Source organism: Rhea americana, unplaced genomic scaffold (genome assembly GCF_003343005.1).
Source record: "Rhea americana isolate MKP2758 unplaced genomic scaffold, rheAme1 scaffold_106, whole genome shotgun sequence".
In the NCBI taxonomy this organism is placed as follows: domain Eukaryota; kingdom Metazoa; phylum Chordata; class Aves; order Rheiformes; family Rheidae; genus Rhea; species Rhea americana.
In genome coordinates this window covers 1,371,684-1,392,849 of record NW_028185106.1, presented here as the reverse complement: position 1 = coordinate 1,392,849, position 21,166 = coordinate 1,371,684, and the positions used below count along the sequence as shown (strand labels likewise).

The 21,166-nt window shown below is 34.7% G+C and overlaps 1 protein-coding gene across 4 annotated transcripts in view; it reads left to right on the top strand.

Moving 5' to 3' along the window:
* LARP7 (La ribonucleoprotein 7, transcriptional regulator) overlaps positions 1 to 21,166 on the top strand; it is a 28,342-nt gene that overhangs the window by 3,445 nt on the left and 3,731 nt on the right. For 3 of the 4 annotated variants that reach the window (XM_085309118.1, XM_085309133.1, XM_085309141.1), the window contains exons 2-12: positions 1,099 to 1,314; positions 2,820 to 2,920; positions 3,040 to 3,123; positions 5,863 to 6,027; positions 6,668 to 6,776; positions 8,195 to 8,569; positions 9,664 to 9,799; positions 13,089 to 13,246; positions 13,727 to 13,845; positions 16,706 to 16,865; positions 19,438 to 19,529. In XM_085309118.1, coding sequence (XP_085165244.1) covers positions 1,107 to 1,314; positions 2,820 to 2,920; positions 3,040 to 3,123; positions 5,863 to 6,027; positions 6,668 to 6,776; positions 8,195 to 8,569; positions 9,664 to 9,799; positions 13,089 to 13,246; positions 13,727 to 13,845; positions 16,706 to 16,865; positions 19,438 to 19,529 — 1,707 coding nt within the window. In that variant the 5' untranslated portion in view covers positions 1,099 to 1,106. The remainder of the gene's footprint in view (positions 1 to 1,098; positions 1,315 to 2,819; positions 2,921 to 3,039; positions 3,124 to 5,862; positions 6,028 to 6,667; positions 6,777 to 8,194; positions 8,570 to 9,663; positions 9,800 to 13,088; positions 13,247 to 13,726; positions 13,846 to 16,705; positions 16,866 to 19,437; positions 19,530 to 21,166) is intronic. The other variant, XM_085309125.1, reaches the window with a different exon arrangement.

The window sequence follows — 21,166 nt, the reverse complement described above, 5'->3', positions numbered from 1 at the left end:
TTAAGTCCTGCTCTTTAGCAGTGGACAGTGATATTGGTTTTCATTTTTGATATAAAGGTAATTTTTTAGAACAAATATCACTAAACCTCCTGTGAATACCAAGTGCCTGCTTAAATATATCTTGACACTGTATTTATTTATAGGGATTAATAGAAATTTCTCATTTGGCAGTCATACTAATTTTTTTTCAGCTACTGTATGTACTGATGTACCATGTAATTAACCTCTTTGCAACCACTGAACTTACCATATGTGCCTTCTGAGGCATTGTCCTTTGGCCAGCCTGTTCAAAAGTCTCCTGTATAGTCTGACTTTTTTTTTCTTCCTCTTCTCTCACTTATCTTCTGCATGAAAGTAATTTCTGAAGTGTAGTTTTATACTCTTTCTACGATCTCTACTAGAAGATTTTAGGAATAGAAGAGCTCAACCTATATTGTTTTTCAGATCTGAGGAAATGTATTTATTAGGAGGAACATTGTCTGCTTTTGGATAGATTTTTGTAGACTAACAAATATTTTGCTCTTCTAGTGGCAGGAAATTTATGTCTTCCTAAAAGACATTGTCTGTCCTGCACAAGTGCTTTAAACAATTCACTTGCATATATTTTTTGATGGTGCTGCTTGTCTGATGACTTGTGAAGGCAACTGGAACTTTGAATCCTGTGATTGTTGCCGAAATTCAAAGGCTGCAGTTAGATATCTAATGGAGAGGGCAGACTTTGTTCATGAGGAATTTTGGATTAACACCATAGTATCATTTTTAAATTAAAGCCTGCAGTTTGTTACTGACTTGCCTGCAGTGTATCTCTGAGGCTAAATGGCTGTACTAGGAGCCATGAGACTGAGTTTCAGCTTAGTCTTCACCACCCATTTGATAYGTGACCTAATGTTCCTTATCTTTGTGCTTTGTATTTCCCTGCGGTGCAGACAGCAAATGGCTAATGCTGTGAGTCTCGCAGGGGACAAGTGAAGTTACATTCATTAATGTATGATAAAACTTACGAAAATTACTCTTTAGAAGGGATAGAAATACAAGCAAATAYTTACTCTTTTCAGTAAAGGTATCTTGATCTTCACAAAGGTTATGTTTAATTTTGAGTTGACAGAATGACAGGAACGGAGGCTGAAGCTACRAGAGACAAAGCCATGGAAGAGGAAAGCACTGAACAGAAGAAAGAAAGAGAGAAAAAGAAGAGGTCAAGGGTTAAACAGGTGCTGGCAGATATAGCAAAACAAGTGGATTTCTGGTTTGGAGATGTTAATCTCCACAAAGACAGATTTCTCCGAGAACAAATAGAAAAGTCTAGAGATGGATGTAAGTTGGTTTTCAGTATATTTCTGTAAACATACATGTTYTTAACTTTCTTCTTTGGAATATTGCTCATGACATTATAAATTATTTTTAGCACATGTGTATTCCTGGGGAAGAGAATAGGTTAATGCTGGAAACTAGTGTTGAGATTAGATCAAGAATTGGAATTTGGTACTAAGTTTTTGAAAAATCGTGTCTTCATTCTTCCTATGTTTCTTTCCTTAATTACCAGCTACAGAAGTGAGTTAGTCATCTTTAGGTGTTTTGGTGGCTGGGAGTGGAGAGAGGAGTGGGTGTTGTTGTTTTTAACTTAGTATAGTTTCCATAACAAGCAAGCAAACAAGGATCATATTTTCTCTTTTTATGTATGGTGGTACTTATGTAGGATAGATGTTTGCAGAAATTAAAATGCTATTTGGTCTTGCAGTCTGACATTTCTTTTTTTTCTGTAAGTTTGATAAGAGAGTGGTAGTACATTTGCATATAGGGCTATTACTGATCTCTTTCCTACAGAGTTTTTTTTGCATGGGTTTGACCTCAGAGTAGGAAAATGAGCTTTGTTCTGAAACTATTTGCCAGTTTTGAAGAAGTTAGTTTGTACATTAGCTGCAGTGACTAGTGTGCTTTTGCTTAAAAAATAATGAATATTTGTCAGTCTATCTTGTCTATCAGTATCGTTGTTGAACTGTGTAGTACTAGGTGGACTTAAACCTGCAGTATGTCTGTAAAATGGGATGCTTATTTTCTATCAAATCCAACAAAGTTGCAGGTTCCACAGGTGTTAACTTTTTGTTTTTCTTAAGCCCATGTTTATTTGAAATGTAAATCATTAATCCAGTTGCGTTTTTTGAAAAGTCTGATCTTTTAAGTATTTGATATATCCTGAAGTGAATTAAATTGAAGCCATTAAAACAAAAAAAAAAAACAACAACAACAAAAAAAAAAAGCCTTCAGAGGACCAAGCTTTATTCTACATTTTCTGGAGATCTTTAAGTTTAGATGTCTTGAACTTATTTAAAAAAATCCTTAAGACTGATATTGCATAATTTTCTGTCARGATTTTAGCAGCATGACTCACCTCATCTGAAGTGTAAGCAGAAGCTCTTTTGTGTTCAGAAGGTTGGGTTAAACCCTTAATTGAGTGCTTGAAGGAGAGGCATGTTCTCAATGCAAATTGTTTTTGTATTGTAAAACTACATCAGAAAGAAGTTTTTCTTCCCTTTCAAAGACAATAGTTATAAGTGGAGAGGTAAAAGAATAGAACAAAATTCCTTTGATAAAGGCTGGCACAAAAGGAAATTAAATATAAGATCACTTGAAACTATGTTGTCAAAAATTCACTTTTCTGTAAAACCTTGGCAGCATGCAGTGTGGTTACAAACTATAGTTATGACTTGCACGTTATTTTATGAAAATACTAGATGAGTTAACTGTYAGTTTAGAGCACACAACTAATGCTTCCCAGATTGTGTTGGTTTCATCATTTCCGTCTTTTTTTTTATTCCTAGATGTTGACATTTCACTTCTTGTTTCTTTCAACAAAATGAAAAAATTGACTACTGATGGAAAACTGATAGCTCGAGCAGTTAAAAGTTCATCTGTTGTAGAAGTGAGTATTTAATATTTCACACTTTTAAATTTGCTGAAGCTGGACTAACAGTAACAGTGGTATTAAAGTAGGCAATAATCTTATAGAAAATGCATGTTCAATGTTTTTGTTACTTTTAGTTGGATTTAGAAGGAACTAGAATCAGAAGACGTCAACCGCTGGGTGARCAACCAAAGGATGTGGACAGTCGTACGGTCTATGTGGTAAGGCTGCAYCTGTTATGCATGTGATTAATCTGACGAGTGCTTTGTCTTTGTTTTTACTAAGATCTAAACTTATTTTCTTAATATAAATACTTTCAGACTGTAAACTCTTCTGTGCATTGTCTCTTAGATTATAAAGATCTAATCGTATAATGTTTTTTATTATTACTAACAGTATAACAACAACATAAAACAGATGCATAGTTTTATCAAAATTAGAAGATAGATTTTCTTTAAGAACTTTGCAGGTTTAGTACAAGAAATGCTTGCATAAGCTGCAAATGCTAACAGACCTGGTCTTTTACTGCAAAAGAAAATCACTGTGAGAGAGAAATGCATTATAAATGCATTGAACTTGTGATGCTTAGAGCTTTAATTGAAGGTTTATACACATATTTTAATGCAGAAAATATTTTTATATTGGAAAAGTATCTGTGCATCAGTAGCAGCAAAGGACTGGGTGGAGGGCTGGCTGCTGGTGCTTGTGCAGCATGAAGGGAAGACAGCAGGGTGAGCCCTGTGGGATTTGTTTTATACASTGATTTCTTTTACCAACTTAAATAWCTTTAAATGCTGAGCAAAGAATGATTTTTGCACACTAGTGAGAAAACTGGTGCCTTTATTTTTGTATTTAGTGTACTCACTGTACTTTTCTGTTAATGTCATTAGAGAAGTAACACTGGTACTGAGAGATTTACAAGTTACCATAATGTAGTCATGAGCATTTAAAGTAATAGCATTATTAATTTTATCAGACAATAGAAACTTCCTGAGTTTGCAAGATGGTTTTTAAAGTATTCCTAGTTATCTGTTTACAAAGGCTGCTGTTACAAGTGTGACTGTTCTTGTAACACTAACATTCTTTTAAGGGGAGAACATACCAAAATGAGCTAGCCCTTTGTTTAGGGGTTTTTTGTTTTTAAAAATTCTCCTACTCCCATCACAGTGTTCTGTGGATTTTTTGATACTGAACTTTAATGAAAATAGCTTGTGCTGTCAGTAAAACACTGCATTTCAACATGATATTGCAGRTGTGTCAAAATGGAACAACTGTTACTACATCATTGAGCTACTTTGGTAGTACAGGAAAAAATCTGATGGTCAAACTGCCATTTATTTAAAATCCTTTGTTTTTTAATAGAATTGGGGCCAGAATGGAATTTCATTTGTCTGTAAAGAAAGCTTTTCATGACTAGTGTCAACTTGTGCATATACCTGAAGCTGTCAGCAACTTAACTGCCCTGCAACTAGTAATTTCTAGTATGTACCAAACCTCCTGCGATGGAAGATATGTTATAATCATGTCCAAAGTACCATCCCATCCAGATACAGAGAAACTAGATTACTCCAAACATAATCTGTTCTTTAACATGGTATTTCCCTAACATGATTATATGGCCTGTTCAGAACTCTTCAGATATTGTCTGTATCATTTTCAGAAAAGATACTCTAAATGTAATGAACCACATAACTTGTATATAGCTTAATTACCTAGCTACTTAAAAAAAAAATGCAAATCCAAAATAGGTAAATGTTGTGTTATAGAAGTTACTGAATTCATAGAGATATTATTTGGAGRCTATGTAACAATCAAACACCTTTTGTTACTACCACTGTTTTTGTTTTTTAGAGACCAATGTGCATAGTATCTGTCGCTTATACTGCAGTTATAGAAATGTTAAGCCATGCTAAATGTTTCCTTTTGGTATATCCTTGAGGGGGGTGCAGGTGGGGACATGGGAGGGAGCAGTTATAGTGAAAGTTTTCTTGGCAAGTTTCGCCTCGTTCTGAATTAGGGGAAAGATAGATTTCCACATTGGATCAATGCAAAGATTACAGTTAAAACCTCCAAGGGGAAGTAGTGTCTCYAGCATAAAAAACAATATTATGTTTTCTGAAGTCATGCAGGAAGTCAAAGCTTTGTTTCTGAAATAAGAATTGAGCCTTMAAGATGTGTTTCTTTAGAAACTTGCCCTGTCTAAGTGAAATTGTTGAAAATTTTGAGAGGAAATAGATACGACAGGATTTCTCTTTGGTTGGAAATGGGAAATGACTAAGAACTGCAGTGTGATGTCTGCCAGCTACCAAACTGTAGGGAAAAGTAATGAGCTCAGACATTTTTATAATCTAAGCTGCTGGCCAAAAATTTTTACTTGTACCCCAACTGTTCAGCTAGCCTGTAAGTGCTAATCACTAAGCTGTAAAACGTGTTGGCTACAGGAATTAATTAATCAGTTCATTTGAGTAACGCTTCCTTACTGACCTGCAAGAACTCGTCTTTCTATAATACCCAGGTTATGAACAATCAAAAATATCCTTGTGCTCTACTGTTTGTAGTTTGAGGCAATACAGCATTATGTTTGCTTGAAGGTCTTAAATTTGCAAAGATATTTAATCTTGCAAAGATATAGCTGCAGGTGAAGTTTTGGTATCTGTCACAGGAAGAAGATAGAAATGTCTATATTAAACATATACTGTTTGTGCTATACTTACGTTTCTGATTAGAGATCCATTTTCAGTACATTATTTACAAATTGCTACCCAACAGAATACTGTGATCTGTCCTCAACAATGGTTACTGAAATAAAAACTAACACGTTTCTCAAGGTTGTCATCACAAATTTGATTTTTTTTTTTTTGAGAACTTCAATTAAAAAAGGTACGGTAAACAATCTGATATAATCATATAGTCTTTGTAAAAATGTGTATATGATACTGATAAAACTAATTAATTTTTAGGAGCTGCTTCCCAAAAATGTTAATCACAGTTGGATTGAACGAGTCTTTGGAAAGTGTGGCAATGTAGTTTATGTTAGTATACCCCGGTATAAATCTAGTGGTGATCCGAAAGGATTTGCTTTCGTTGAATTTGAAACTAAAGAGCAAGCAGATAAAGCTATTGAGGTGAGTGTTGGTACCTCTAACATTCCTCATGTTTATTACTCTAATATAGATATTATAGCCTCCATAAGTTCAGAGGAAGAGTAGCTTAGTGAATTTTAGATACAGAAATTCCTAAAATATCATATTTTTTGTTAGCAGGAATTATGTCTCAATCTCCTGCCTCTAGACCTTCAACTAATTCCACTATTCATAAAAAAGAGTAGTACTGTTAAGCAAGCTGGAGTTTTAATAGAAACATAGTGGATATTTTGGGGACTAATTTGGTTGGATATTCTCAGCATCTTTTGATTACAGAAATGGAGATTAACCATCTAAAAGGAAAATAGCCTGTTAAATTTAATTGGAAGTGTATAGTTATAACAAGTTCTSTGCTTTCTAGTACATTGTTTAAAAAGTTTAAAACATGCATATCAATATTATAGTGGTAGTAGAGGCAGAATGTTGAATAAGCACAAAGATGTAACATTAAGAATGTGAAATTGAGCAAGTCTGGTAGGACTGAAAAAGTTTTTACCTTTGGATTCATAGGGGACTCCATTTTTCTTGAATGACTGTAATACTAGTTTTTAACGTGGGTGGGGATTTAAAAAATAAAAATAATTTTAAGTAGGGATTTGTTGATTTTAATTTTTTTCTTAAGTTTTTGAATAATCCACCAGAAGAAGCACCTCGGAAACCTGGGATTTTCCCCAAAACAGTAAAGAATAAGCCTGTTCCTGCACTGAATACAAGTAACAGCAGTGTTGTAGGTAAGTATTAATAAGTTAGGGTCAAGAAACACTGTTTTGTGCTTCAGCTTCTGAAGAGAAAAATTTGAACTGCTATGTTACTGCAGCATAATCTCGTGTTTCTTGAAAAGCCTGTAAAAATAAGAATGCCTGCTACTGGCTACTGTGTTTTTGTTGGCCAGTGTGGGTGTAAAAACAGAATTGTAAAATCAAATTAATTGTAAAAATGAAATATGGTAAATTTCTGCCTTTTTTGTTCTCCTACTTGATAAGGAAGTTAAATTATTTTTCTTCTCTTACCAGCTACCATCATTAGTCATTGTTATGCTAGCATAACAGCTTTCAGATTGCACAATTTCTGTTGCACTTAACATTAGCAAAAGACAAATGTAACAGATTGTTTGTATCTTTCTTTTCACTAGTAAGTATTTTAAAACATAAAGCAAAATTATGTCTAAATGTTAGTGCTGTTCAGATGAGGTTATCATCTGATGTGTTTCAGACCAARTCTTCCAATATTTACTCACTGATTAACATTTCAGCCTGATCCCTGTGAAAATGGTAGCTTTGGCATTTTTTCCTCTTTGGAACTTTCACTATTTGAGCAGTATATGGGGGAATGAGCTATTTACAGTGTATTTATGGTTCCGGCTTTYATGATTGAAAAACATTAGTGACAAAGACCTGGAGGATATTGTAGAAAAAGGGATCTTGAATTCAGTTGAGCACTTTTTCAGTAAACAGTAAACTATTCCAATAGACATATCTTTTTGAAGCATCCTCATAGGATCATGTTGCAGCTTTGATCACTCAAGCATTTTTCCTCTTGTTTCTGATGACATGTCTTGTTTCTGAGAACTTTGAACAATTTGGGGAATTAAATTTTGGGGGGGTCACATTGATAAAAGTTAAGACATACAGTTATTCATTATGTAAATAGTGTGATAGATCTATTGGGCTTATGAAAGGACCTACTGAATGTATTCAGCTAGATGTTGAGTATTCTTTTGTATTGTTCTCAGAATGTAAGTCAGCAGTCTTTATTTATTTGCTCATTTTTGTGTTGACTGGCCTGGAAGGAAGAAGGTATCTCTTCTCAAGGGATGGCATAACAAAATAAGAAGTCTAGATCCTTTCATTTTAAATTGAGAGTAAGCATTCCAGGAAACCTGTAGTCAAGTTTCACATGAGACCCAGGGGTGGTTTCAACTTTGTGAAATAGTCTTACCTGTGTTTTCTCTCATCTGTCTAAAATGCTTAGGAAAAATTTTGGGACAATGTTTTGGATCTTAGATGTGATAGAGACAGACCTTTTATAATTTGGGATGTTAAATTAAAAAAATAATGATGTTTGGTAATACTATTGTTTAGTTAGATTCATTAATCTAATCTTGTTTTTAATCATTGGCATAATGTTAAGTATTGTATTTCTAATGCAGAGGAGAAGAAAAAGAAGAAGAAGAAGAAATCCAAAATGAAGAAAGAGGGCAATGTACAGGCAGCTGTGGAAACAAAGGAATCAAACACAAACACTACGGCAGAACAAGTACCGAAGTCAAAAAGACATAGAACTTCATCCGAATGTTCAGAAATGGAGGCAGCTGAGACCCCCAGACAGCCCTCTAAGAGAGAGAAAAGAAAATGTGACAGAACAGAAAGTTCTGAGGTGCCTGTGGAAAACAGGCCAGGGAAGAGAAAAAGAAGCAGCTCTGGAGATGCTGAGGCATCAAGTGCAAAAGTCAAGAAAACACTTCAGAAGGATGAAGTTCATACTGTTAAAGAGGAAACAACAGAAGTTAAGAAAGATCCCAATGGTAAAACGTGTTGCATATCTTTATAGTCTTATGTATTTATTTGGAGGAATAAAATCGAAGAACAGATCTGCTACAAATGATGAATGGTAGGCTGAGGAATGGGGGGAAGAGTATACATAAGGAGAAGAGCTTGAGTCAGAGAAGTGCTGTTCTTTGCAAATTGCAAAACCAATAGGATTTTTGAAATGCTGGTAGGTAACAAGAAAATGAGGAAAAGAGTTGCTAAGCATATTGCTGGAAAGCAGCAAGAAATTCAACAGAGATTGTAATCAGTGTAATAGAAGTGCATTGGTGAACTGTCCTTAGGAGGCTAAGAGGTTTATTGTTTGGATTAAAGATTATTGAGTAAGCCTTTCAACTGCTGGTGACAGATTCAGACTCTGAATGTCTGTTTTTGAAAGAGTGAAGACCAACCGCTAAAAAGTTTTTTTGCTTAGGTCAGTAGGTGAAAATGGATGATAGTAGTAGAGGGATAACAGAGTCAGTTTAGGAATATGAGTTCTGCAGTTAAATTTAAACCTGGTAATGAGTCATTCCAAAGAGATAAGGTAGATGGAGAATAGGAAAGAACCTTAAACACTCAAGTAGATGAATCTCATCAGAAATAAAAATTGTTTACAGAGAAGTGAATATCAATAGAATTTCAGTGAAGTAAAGTAGGAGTTAAACAGCCTATGCAAATGAAGACAGTATAAGAGTCTAGATAAGTAAGATTAAAATACAAAAGAAAGCTGGTGTGATCCCAGTTTCTTGCATGAGATAAGACAAAAAGCAATAGGTGGGATTAAAAGCCATATTGCAATCACAGGGAGTTGACAACAGTTCATGATCAGAGGATAGGKGTGGGTAGCTGAGAAAGTGGATTAGAAATCAGTAGGCTGATTCTGTGAAGGGTTTTTTCATTCAGGTTTGAGTCAAAGAACCAACAATGCACAGTTGGTCACTGTTGTAGTTTTCAAATGCTTTTACTATAACTAAGAGTTAAATAAGTAGGTCTGTGCTATTTTATGAACTATCTACTAAAGCTGTATTTTTATCTTATACACATCTGTTAAAGTTAAAACTCAGTTTTTCTTTTGGACTTTTTCGTTTAGAAGTTTCTGCAGAGGATGACAAAGAGGCTGATAAGAAAGACACATCCCTTTCAAAATCTAAAAGGAAGCATAAGAAAAAACACAAAGAAAGGCACAAAATGGGTGAAGAAGTCATTCCACTCAGAGTACTCTCAAAGTATGTTATGAAACCAGCTAGCTAATCTCAGTAACTAGTTTACACGGTATTTTTAGTAGTACAATAGTATTTTCTACACTTCTRTGTGGTTTATATCTAATTTATTTTATAATCTTAAAGGGCTTTGTAACAACTATTTAATTTACCTTCTCTAACTAATGTTTGCATTAGTTTTACTGCTAATCAAAATTTTCTTCAGTAATACTACTGCCCTTAAGTGCTGATTTGGAGGAATTTTACAATATGTACATGTGTCAGCAGAAAAAAAAATAAAAAAGGGCTGTCCAAACACATGAGGGTGTGAGGGAGGGTGTGAGGGTTTCTTAAAAGTTTATCTATTCTGTACTACAGTTTTTAGTCAGAAACTACTGTGGTTGGCCAAGACAAGTAACTAATTATTCAGTGTCTTAATTTTTTCTGCAGCACTTCAGTCCTGGCTGGTTTAGACAGAGTCTGGATTCCTTTCTTGTTTTCACATGTTGTGAATAATCAGATCTAACTAATAATTTCAAGTTTGCTTTCCAATTATATATCCAATTATATTGTTAGCCAATTTTTAGGACTTGAAAATCATTTATTTTTAAATCTGCTTTTCTGTATCTGTGCCTTTGGATGGTTTTAATTTTTTTCATAACTACTGGACTACAGCTGCTGGTTGCATTGCTTCATTATTTTCCTGGAGTGTATTTCTAAATTTTAGTGCATAGTTACAGGAAGCATTCTCAAGAGTCACASAAGTTTTGCATATTTTATTGAATTTTACAAGTTAACAAGCTTACATTATGAACAAGTTTCCCAGAGTTTTGAACCATAGGAATAGATTACTGAAATYTCCTAATTTTTAATACTTTGCCTTTGTTATGTCTCACAGTCCATCACCATTGCTAAAGTGCAATTCCAATTTTTATACAACAGAGTTGCATATTAGCAACAGTATTAGCCTGTAGTTAATAGCACAAATTTCAAAAGCTYGTAAATATTTGATCTTCTGGATTTGTTTTTACATACTTGGAACATGTTTTTYTTTACACAGCGTTTTAAGGATTTAGTTGTTTTAGCATGCCTTTTTATTTACCCTGTAATGAGTGAAATACAATTCTTCCAGTTCTATAAATCACTCTTGTTCCTGATGGGGCAGAAAAGTTGTGCCATTCCAGAAATTCTCAGTGAATGTTTTTATACTGTTGATCTTTTTAGGATTCACCACAACTAAAACATGGAAGCACTTACTTTTTCAAGCATCCAGCAAGTACCTCCATGTTAAAGTAGAGGGGGTCCTTTGCTGYAATGAGACCATCTTGTACTGTGATGAGATTGTATCTTGTGCTTCATATTGAATGGGGATACCATGTACAATGCTTATGTTGTGGGACAAACTGCACACAAATCTGTACAATTTTTACCCAGGAAATTTCATTGTTGTACAGTATTGGGGATTTTTATTGGTGGTATTACCAATTCTGTGAGTCATTTTAGTTAAGTTTTCTTTAAGTTCTTTAGTTCCTACCTCCAGTTAAGTTTCCTAGGAGAAGGACAGTGTTTTCCGTGTCGAGAATATAGGATTCACCATCACTAAAACATGGAAGCACTTACTTTTCATGAACAAAACAAGTACATCCACATTTAAGTTGTGGGGATCCTTTTGCAAGTGGAGACTACACACTTTTCCCATTCCGTTTTGAAGTTGTAACTAAAAAAATACTAGAATTTTAATAAGATGCACAGTAATAAAATGTAAACACACATCGAGGCTTTGAGCTGTAGTTATTTAGAAATACAAGAGACTAGGATCCACCACCACTGAAACATGGAAGCACTTACTTTTTTTAGGCAGCAGGTACCTCCATGTTAAAGCAAAGGGGGTCCTTTAAAATTCTTCTGTTAACTGTTGAAAGTACTTAGAATTACCTAGAGTTTCGAGCATTCAACACTTTTTATTTGCTTACTGAAAATCTAAAGGACGCCTCTTTCAACAAATCTTGTGGCAGTAGTGTAGAGGATAAGTTGTTTTTCAGCATGGATGCCATTTCAGGATTGAGAACAGGATTCACCTCTACTAAAACATGGAAGCACTTACTTTTTTTAAGTCACAGAAAGCACCTCCATGTTAAAGTAAAAGGGGTCCACAAAAACTCGGTAGTTAATAATGACTCTTGTCCTCTTCAACCAGGTTTCTGAGACTACTGCATCAAATACAAGAGGGGAAAAAGTTTAAAAGTTTAGTTAACCTTAGCACGTAGCACAGGGTGGGGGGAAAAAAGTTCAAAAGCGCATTGTAAATACTTGCCTGGCTCGTTCCCCGTTCCCCGTGGTCTTCTCTGCCTTCTCTTGCTTTCAGTCAAGTTAACAAGGAGTACCTCCTTGAGCTTGTATTTATACCATACCTTCCTATGGAATGGTGTTGCCTTTTTATCTCAAAGAATCATTACGTGGGTCTTTTGTTATTTTAATGTCTTTGCTCTGTTGAGAATGTATGATCCTGGGTGAGTCTGGATGCTTTTTTTGAAGTATACAGTTGTCAATGTTAACAGCTAAAACCATTACCACAAGATATCCTCCTCTTTAAAAATCCTCTATCAGCTTGTTTGATWGCACAGATTAGGGTAACAATGAGTCGTTCTCACAGTGGCACTGTAGGCATTGTGTTTCTGTGGAGCAAAGCTCTAGCTGTTTGCAGAAACATCTACATGTTAAATGTATGTAAATATATAAATTGCTTCCATGTGGTGTTATTTTTTAACCTAAGTGCATTTGAATAGTAAGGAATGTTCTTATCTCAGTAGGTTTTTGGTGAGTTTAACCAGTTGTTGATTTTCAATCAATGATTTTTCCAGAAAAGAAACGACTGATTCTTAATATAGTAACATACAGGAGAGGGTTCACTGAACTAGTTCAGTGAATTCAGAGCTCACTGTGAATCAGCGCTGAATGTAGTGGGTGTGCTCTGTGTAGTGCTAGTGGAAAACACCGAATACTTCTAGTTTACCAAACCATTCTAAGTGTTTTTCGAGGATGTATAACAAAATTTGGATCTACTCTAAAAGATAGATTGATTTTTGTTAGAACCTTCTTGGAATATTAWAAGATACAGCAAAATAATACAAAAGGGAGATAGACTTAAGGTTCAAGATAAGCTAAAAGCCAGGAGATCTCTAATAGTAAGAAAACTCTCCAAAGTACTCCCCAAGTTCAATTTAAGATACTTGTAAAGTGTTTGGTCTCAGATTTGAGTTTCTGAGCTTTGTTACTGTTTACTACTGATATTCTGTTTCTTTGTTGTYATCTGTAGGAGTGAGTGGATGGATTTGAAGCAAGAATATTTGGCGCTTCAAAAAGCCAGTATGGCCTCCTTAAAGAAAACAATGTCTCAAATCAAATCTGAGCCTACGGGAGAAATGGAAACAGACATTTGTGCACAGAAAAAGCCTCAGCCTAAAAATGGCAAATGTAATGCTAGCTGTGAYGTTTCTTGTTTTTGTCTTCGTGGTGATTCTAAGACACAAACTTAGTTTGGATGCTTTAAGACATTGGTTGTCCAAAAGAAATGGAATACAGTTTTAGGTTCTGTAATGCTGGTATTTTCTCTGAATGCTAAATATTATGAAAAGTAATTTTTTTTGGGGGGGGGAGACTCTCTAAGCAGTATAAACTTCTGTAAGAGTCTTTTCTTGAAGTATTTTGATTTTTTTGTTTGTTTCCTTAGTCACAGTGATTGACTCTAGGTATTTGTTTCTGCTGCCAATAGATGTGTGTGAATAGATTGGATCCATTACTTAAAAAAAATGCCTTAGCTATATTTGATGCTCTTTGTTTTGTTTTGTGTGTGCTTTGCACTGCTTGTGTGTTTTTGTAGTATCTTTTGGTTTGCCAAACTGCTACAGGTACAATTTCATTATGTTTCTTTTCCCTGATCTTCAAATTAACCAGCCACCAGTGAAGACTCTGCCCCTCCTGCCAAGGCTAACACAATGGGGCCCCAGTTTGTAAGTGGAGTAATTGTGAAGATCATTAGCACGGAGCCCCTGCCAGGCAGGAAGCAGATCAAGGTAATGTCTTTGTAACYTCAGGGTAGTTGTTAGCCTTTCCTCTTACAGTGTCCCAAAATGTTTGAATATGGAATACCATTTAAGCAGTCATCAAATTTTTGTCTGAGCAGTAGCTGTGTACAGATTATTCCATAGTATCTGTTAATAGAAGATTTTACAAAGATGGAATCAGGTAATATTTCAAAAAGGAAAAAGTAGCTGTTAGAAAGTGCTTCCAGGAATGTCAAGTTTACAATGAAAATAATGACAAAAATAATGCCCTAAAGGGGTGAGCAGTTCTCACCTCCAGCTCCAGCCCACTTTGCTCTGTCCTTGCATTTTCAGTTTGAAAAACATGGCTAATTTTACTTTGTTAAAAGTAAATCACTGTTGATACCATTCTTTGACTTAACCTCTTCAAAAATGCAAGAAGATGCAGCGCTTTTTATTCATTATTGTGCCATAATTCTATATTATCAAGGAAATTTTTAATAGTAAACTGAGATTTCAACCATTAACAGGAATACGGCAGCAAGAAAATGCTGTTTGCATGGGAAAGTAGTCATTTTTTTCCGGTAAGAAATTCACAATTGCAAAGAAAAAAAAAATCGAGAATGATGGCATTAGAACTTGTGCAGTAATTCATTCATGGATATTTTCCCCTATGGCAAATGCTCCATTTTCTCAATAAAAATTAAGGGAAAAAAAGAGTTCTTAGGAGAATCTGAATTTTCTGTCATGCCATATATGAAGGTTCTGTACATTAAGTGGAGTATTTTCTTGTAAAGACAGTAACATTTTTTTAAACTGTATGCTTTTGAAATGGAAATGTTGAAAGTTTTCCGAAGGAAATAACAGCATTTTTTTCCAGTCCATGAATGTGTCAAGARACATGTTTTCCTGAAAATGTGGGGAGTGTTTTGGGTGCATAACTATGAAATAATTTGAACAACTTTAACTTGTATTCCAATAAATACTTAAGACATTGAGAGAGTGATTTAAACTCAAGTTCTGAGGTGACTTATCGAACTACTTATGTTTACAACTCTGAGTAGTCCATCTGAAGTCACTGTGGCTGCTCTCAAGTGTGTGAAGTCACTGTGGCTGCTCTCATGTGCATAAATCTAAGCAAGATGAGAGGGACATATCTCTCACTGAAAACAAACTGTTGATATGGTTTCAGCTTAATCAGTCTTATCTATTTAGGTATTTGCAGGCAGTTGTCTGAGCTCTGGAGACACTGGGGGAACGTATGACCCTCATACTAGTTGTCACTGTAATATCTGAGAGCCAACTCTGTGGCTGCACTACACATCTTACAGTGTTAGGTTTGTGTTATAAAGCAATATATTGTATTCAGGGGGAGAGTTACTCTTCCCGTAATAGCTGAAAACAAACTTTGATATTTCCAGAGGCATAAATTGTTGTTCTTTTTGTTTAGTTGTAGGAAGGTGTTTCATGGGAAGTTAAGGGAGGCAAGATAGGACTAATATGGCCTTTGCTGTTTCATCTTTGGCTGTAAGAACAAGCAGGATAGGCAAAATATTTCACAGAAATGTGAACTAAAAAAAGCTAATGCAAGTGTTTAAGGGCAAGTATAATTGCCAAGTGCTATTGTAGCTGGAAGAAGTGACAAGCTTTAGGGTGTACCAGCTCTTTTTAGATCTGAAAGCTGCAACCTGTGCTCAGTACTCTCTCTCTCTCTTTTTTTTTCCCTCCCTCTCTCTTTCTCACACCACACTAGGTGTTTCCATGAAAAGTATGACTTTTCCCCTGAACATTACTTTGGCTGTGTTCCTGGACTGTCATAGCTACAACAACACTACCACAAAGCAATGCATCTGGTTGCTCCTTAATAAAATTATGGAAGTCACTCTAGTTATGTGCAGCAAGCCTAAATTAGCTAGCACGCACTGGAAGGATATTTGCAAATTTTAATATTTTAACATCTTTTCTTCGAGAAACACCATATTTAATAGCAGAATATGGAAATATTGACGTACAAGTTTTAATTACATTTATTAATACCAATAAATTGTTTAGGTCCTTTCTGTGCAAGTCGTACATGGAATACTAGAATTGAGAGAGGAAAGTAGGGTTATTTGGCTCTCAGATRATCTCAGTAGTCTTGTCACTTACTCCCTGTCCCGTTTTTAAGGTTGTGCTTGGTAGTGGAGGGTTAAAAGCAGTGTGTAATTCTTGAATAGAAGCATCTTGAGCTGCCTGCTGTGAACAAAATTAACTAGGAATGCGTGATCTTAGTTAATTTCCTTAACAGCAGGTATTACAAGTGAAGTACTTCATCTGAAAGAGCATGTGTGACTCTTCTTCAGCTGTTGGTGAAAGTTTTTAGGCAGAGGTCATTTCATAAAGAAATGAAAGGTTGATTTACTGTATTGATTTCTCAGTTCATTTGTTGTGGTTGAGCTTCCATTTATATTTCACACTCCTGTGTTTATATATGTTCTTCTAATAATTAAATACATTTTTATTGGACTGACAAATCAAATGTTTATTTAAAAAAGACAAAAGATCTGTGCAGATACAATTGAATTCAGTGGAAAATTACTTATGGCCTATTAGTAAAACTGTATATCTGTAAGAATTAGCTGATCGAAATTCCTCTTGGAGGGCAGGATGAGAGGTTAATTAGTTGTACTAAAGAGTAGGGATCATAACTCGGAATTCAGTAATATCTTTATGAAAAAATACATGAACTTAAAACTGCTTGACAGGAGATTTGTTCATGAAGTGAAATTGTTCACTGTTACTTCCTTCCACTTAATGACCTTTTTGAAAATGCTGGTGATCCTATGCAAACTTGTATTCMTTTTTTTTCCAGTCTGGTTTATGGTCTGTGTTCTCTCACGTGCTTTTGTAGGATGCTTTGACCATGATGGCTGATGTTGCTTATGTTGACATGCTGGAGGGAGATACAGAATGTCATGTCCGTTTTAATACTCCTGAAGATGCACAGACCGTTATAAAGTCATACAAAGAAATACAAATTAAAAACAACTGGAAATTTGAAGTCCTCGCTGGTAAGTTTGGGGGGCTTTTTGTTTTTTGTTTTTTGTTTTTTTTTTTTATGGTAGGTCAGGAGACGATTTCTAAGTACTTTGAGAAGGAATGTTATTGCATGGTAGCTTTATGGAACATATTCATATATTTTCATAGTTTACATATATGACTGCTGTTATAACTTATTCCAATYAGTTTTCTCTATTTTCAACTGTAATGAAATTCTTAAAACACTAAATATTTTTAAGTTCAAAGCAAAATAATGACTTTGCCTTTGAACATAATTCTGTTTTTTTAAGATTGATTTTCATTTATTATAATAATTGCATTACTTTTACTGCCAAAGAACTACCATACTTAATTCACATTTCAGCTTTCAGTATAATATTCTAATAGTYTTAAAGAAATGGAAGTGAGGATTTTTCTTGTGAATACTAATTTGTGATATGTGACATGTGACTATAAGTATGGATATGCTTATAGTGATATTAGTGGTTATATCCCTGTTTATCTTCTTTCAGGATGTTAAATAGCTTATTCCAGTATAATACTCCCCCCACCCCCACTACCTCTCTCCTGTTTTTCCAGCTATGCTGGTATACCTGGAGCTTTTATACCTGGAGCTATGGTGGTGGTGGAGGGTCTCTTTCTTCCTGGCATTGCTCTACTGTTCTGAATTCATATCTTGCCTTAGATAGGAATAGTTTCCCATGTATGAAGAAGCCCTTTATGGAGGGGAGGAGTAGAAGGAGTTTCTCGAAAAACTTAATTCCTGTATCTGTAAAATTTTTAAATGTGCACTGAATAAACACCCCCCCAAAAAAAAGAGTAAAAACCAGATTATAAAATAGTGCAAATAATTCTCTTGTATATACGTTTAAATATTTTACCACAAACCTGCAGTAGATCCTCACACAGGGTCCAGATAGAATATTTTATTCTATGAATATGTTGGTGTAAACCCATATAAATCACAATTAAGGACCGCAGAAAGAGGAGCTATAATGGAAGCATTCACCTTCGTAATAAAACCAAGCAAAGTTGAATAAAGTTTGGGACTCACTGAATGCAGGTAATGTCATTTTGAGATAAGAATTTGTCTCCAGAGTGTTCTATGTTCTAGAGATCCAGAAACAACTTGAAATACAGCTCTTTACAGCTGTGCACTCAGTGTGTATTTGTGTCTATTTTTACATCCTTCTGTAGGAGAGTATAGTAGTAGATTGTGAGTAGGTAAGTACCAGATTGTAGTATTCTTCCATTTGTGGTTGTGAGATTTTTTTTTTCCCTCCACACACACACACACACCTCCCCAGTCACTTCATTGAAATGAGAATAGAAAGGCTTCTGAGGAATGTAGAAGTCGCTCACAATAAGGATTTCAGCTTGCCTTAGTAGGGTAGGGTGAACACAGAAAGTGTCTTTAATGCTCCATACTGAACAGGGAGAAGCTTTTCCAGCAATGTTTTACTTTATAGAACTTGACTTTGACTAAATATCTTCAGCTTTTCATCTGACAAAATACAGACATTTGGTAATGTTTAGATGTTAGTGTGATTGAATTTATAAATCATATAGTTAAAATCTATTTTAAATTGTTCTCAAAATTATTAACTCTATAACTCTTGCAGACACAAAGATCACTTGGAAACTTGCTCATGACTAAAGACTTCCCATGAGATCGTACCTCATTGCATTACAAAATTCACTATCATGATAGTTAGGGTGCAAGCCAGAGAAAACAATRGGAAACTGCTTCTTATTATAAAACAGCCACTGAGGAAAACTGCAAAATTAATTCCACTCATATCCCTCTCACGTTCAATTATTCCTGTGCTGCCCACAAAGTCCCTGGAGTTTACATGGTTTTGATGAAACAAGATATCAATCTTCTTTAGAGTAACTTCACTTCATAGTCTGTTCAATTGTTTAAAATCAGTCAAAGGCTGAGAATATTAGTGAAGCAAACAGCCTCGGAGTGCTGTGATGAAACTCATTTTAACTAAAACCAAGTTTCTTCTACTACTTCTGTATATGCAGTGCAGTTTCATATTTCCTCATTCTTTTTAAGCTTGTAAAACTAGTTGCTTAAGGATATTTAGCCCTTCTGACAATGTGGTCCTAAGGTTGTTAAAGTGAATAGGACTTTGATTCAGATCCTACCTAGTTTGCATAGAATGAAAATCTTACTGTCAGCTTTAAGTTTCTTTTCACGGAGAATTTTTTTTGTTCATCCCTGTATGTTGGCCAGATGTTGCAGTGCTATATAACTAAAATTAAAGACTAATAGGAAAGAATTCACTGTAGTGTATACTTGTGCTCATTGATCTKATTTGAAACTAACTTTATGGAGATAAGCAGATAAGATTGTTGGAAAAAAGGTGATTTTGCTGTCCTAATAAAAAGAAGTTCATATATTTTGACAAAAAAATCTTTTCTTACTAGAATTGAAATTTCAGGGTTCCCTAACAAATATTTTTATGTGCATGTTCCTGAGYTAAAATAGATTCCTAATAATCGGAGATTAAATACTGCATCTACTTATATTGGATTGTTTTATTCTTGTACTGTCATGTTAACTTGTGTACTAAGGTGATCATGAGCAACGGTACTGGCAGAAGATTCTGGTGGACAGACAAGCTAAACTTAACCAGCCTCGAGAAAAGAAGCGGGGTACTGAGAAGGTAAGTTGCACGCTTCCCCCTGCTTCCTCCCTTCCTCCCCAAGAAAAAAAWATGTTTCTGTATGTCTTAATTTTCTGAAACATTGGTGTTTGGCTTCATATTTAATCCAGATGCATCACATTCTAGAGACTTTGCAGCAGGCATTGTGAATCCTGATATCTTTTTAGGTTCTTAATTAAGTCAGTCTGACCCTTTAGCTGGTGGATAGGTGCTAAAGAGTATTTTACAAACATTTTGGTGATAGGTTTACTCTACATGTATCACAGATTCTGAGGTTTGAGTCGGCTTTAACCCAATTCTTTATACTGTCACTTGCAAAATTTGGAGATCACCTGTCCTTGATAAATTTCTAATGACTTTGGAGACTATTACCACTTTCTGTTAGGRTTCCTAGATGTTCCAATAATGCACACAAATAATAACACGTTTCCTAGTTTTTCTATACATAATTGAAATACTATATTTATCTAAAGAAACAGCAGTTATGCAGGTCTAAACTTTGTCTTATACAGGCATACTTTTGTATGTATTATCTTGTTTGTCTAAATTTTTGTTTTGAAGATCCCATAGACASGTGGATCTATTCTAAACAAACGTTTACCTAACAAATTTCCCCAAATGACTGATTTACTTTTAGAAAACATAAAAATTGGTATTGGCTTTTAGACATTATTTCTTAATAAACACAGGAGACACTAAAGCTCTATAAATGTGAAATCCATATAACCTTTTACTGATTGTTGCCACTTTCGCAATTTTTAAAATTTCACTTTATTTCAAACAAAAGATACTTTGCCAGTGGCCCCTTTGTCTTCATTTAGACAAATTTCTAAGTCTTTTTTTTTTTTTAAGACAGAATGATATTTGACCAAATTGGTGCAAAGTGGTCAGTAATGTACCTCATCTAGGCTTGCAAATATAAGCTGTCTCAGTTGTGCCTAACAAAAGCCGCAGCAAGGATGCAAACTCCTACTCCTCCCCTTTACCCATCACCTTACAACACCGGGAGGTGTTAACTTCAAAGCTTTGTGAATACTATTTAAATGCTAACACTGTTAAGCAAAACATCAGGAGAAGAGTGCTTAGCTGTAGTCAAGAATTCTTAACCCTTTTGTTAATTTTGAACAGTCTGTATTCCAAATCAAGATAATTATTTAGCTGTTAAGAAAAGCAGTTAGTCTTTACTCTGTTCATTAATATTAATGTTAATCTTTTATGTTGAAAATATTTCCAAAGTACTCACAAATTGACTTGTTTGAAGGTTATAATAAAAGCAAGGAAAAGTTGTAATATAATTCATAATTAAATGTGCACAGCTGAAATGCCATTAGTATGTCTTTCAATATAAATATCTTTGGTTATTACATCAATTCATTATGTGAGATACAAGATCTCTCTTTGAAGAAGAGCACTTATCTATTAACTTTTTTATGCTATATTAAAGACAATCTTTTAAAGATACTTCATTTTAATAGGTGTGTAAATGTAGGTTTTAATTTACATTCATGTAAGCCATGTTGCTGTAGTGATGTCAGTGTAAATACAGTAGTAACAAGCTTTCATGTTGTGTGGACTGTACCATGTTATGAACCACACAACAAAACAAAGCACATCTGTGTAAAAACAAAGTTGAGAGC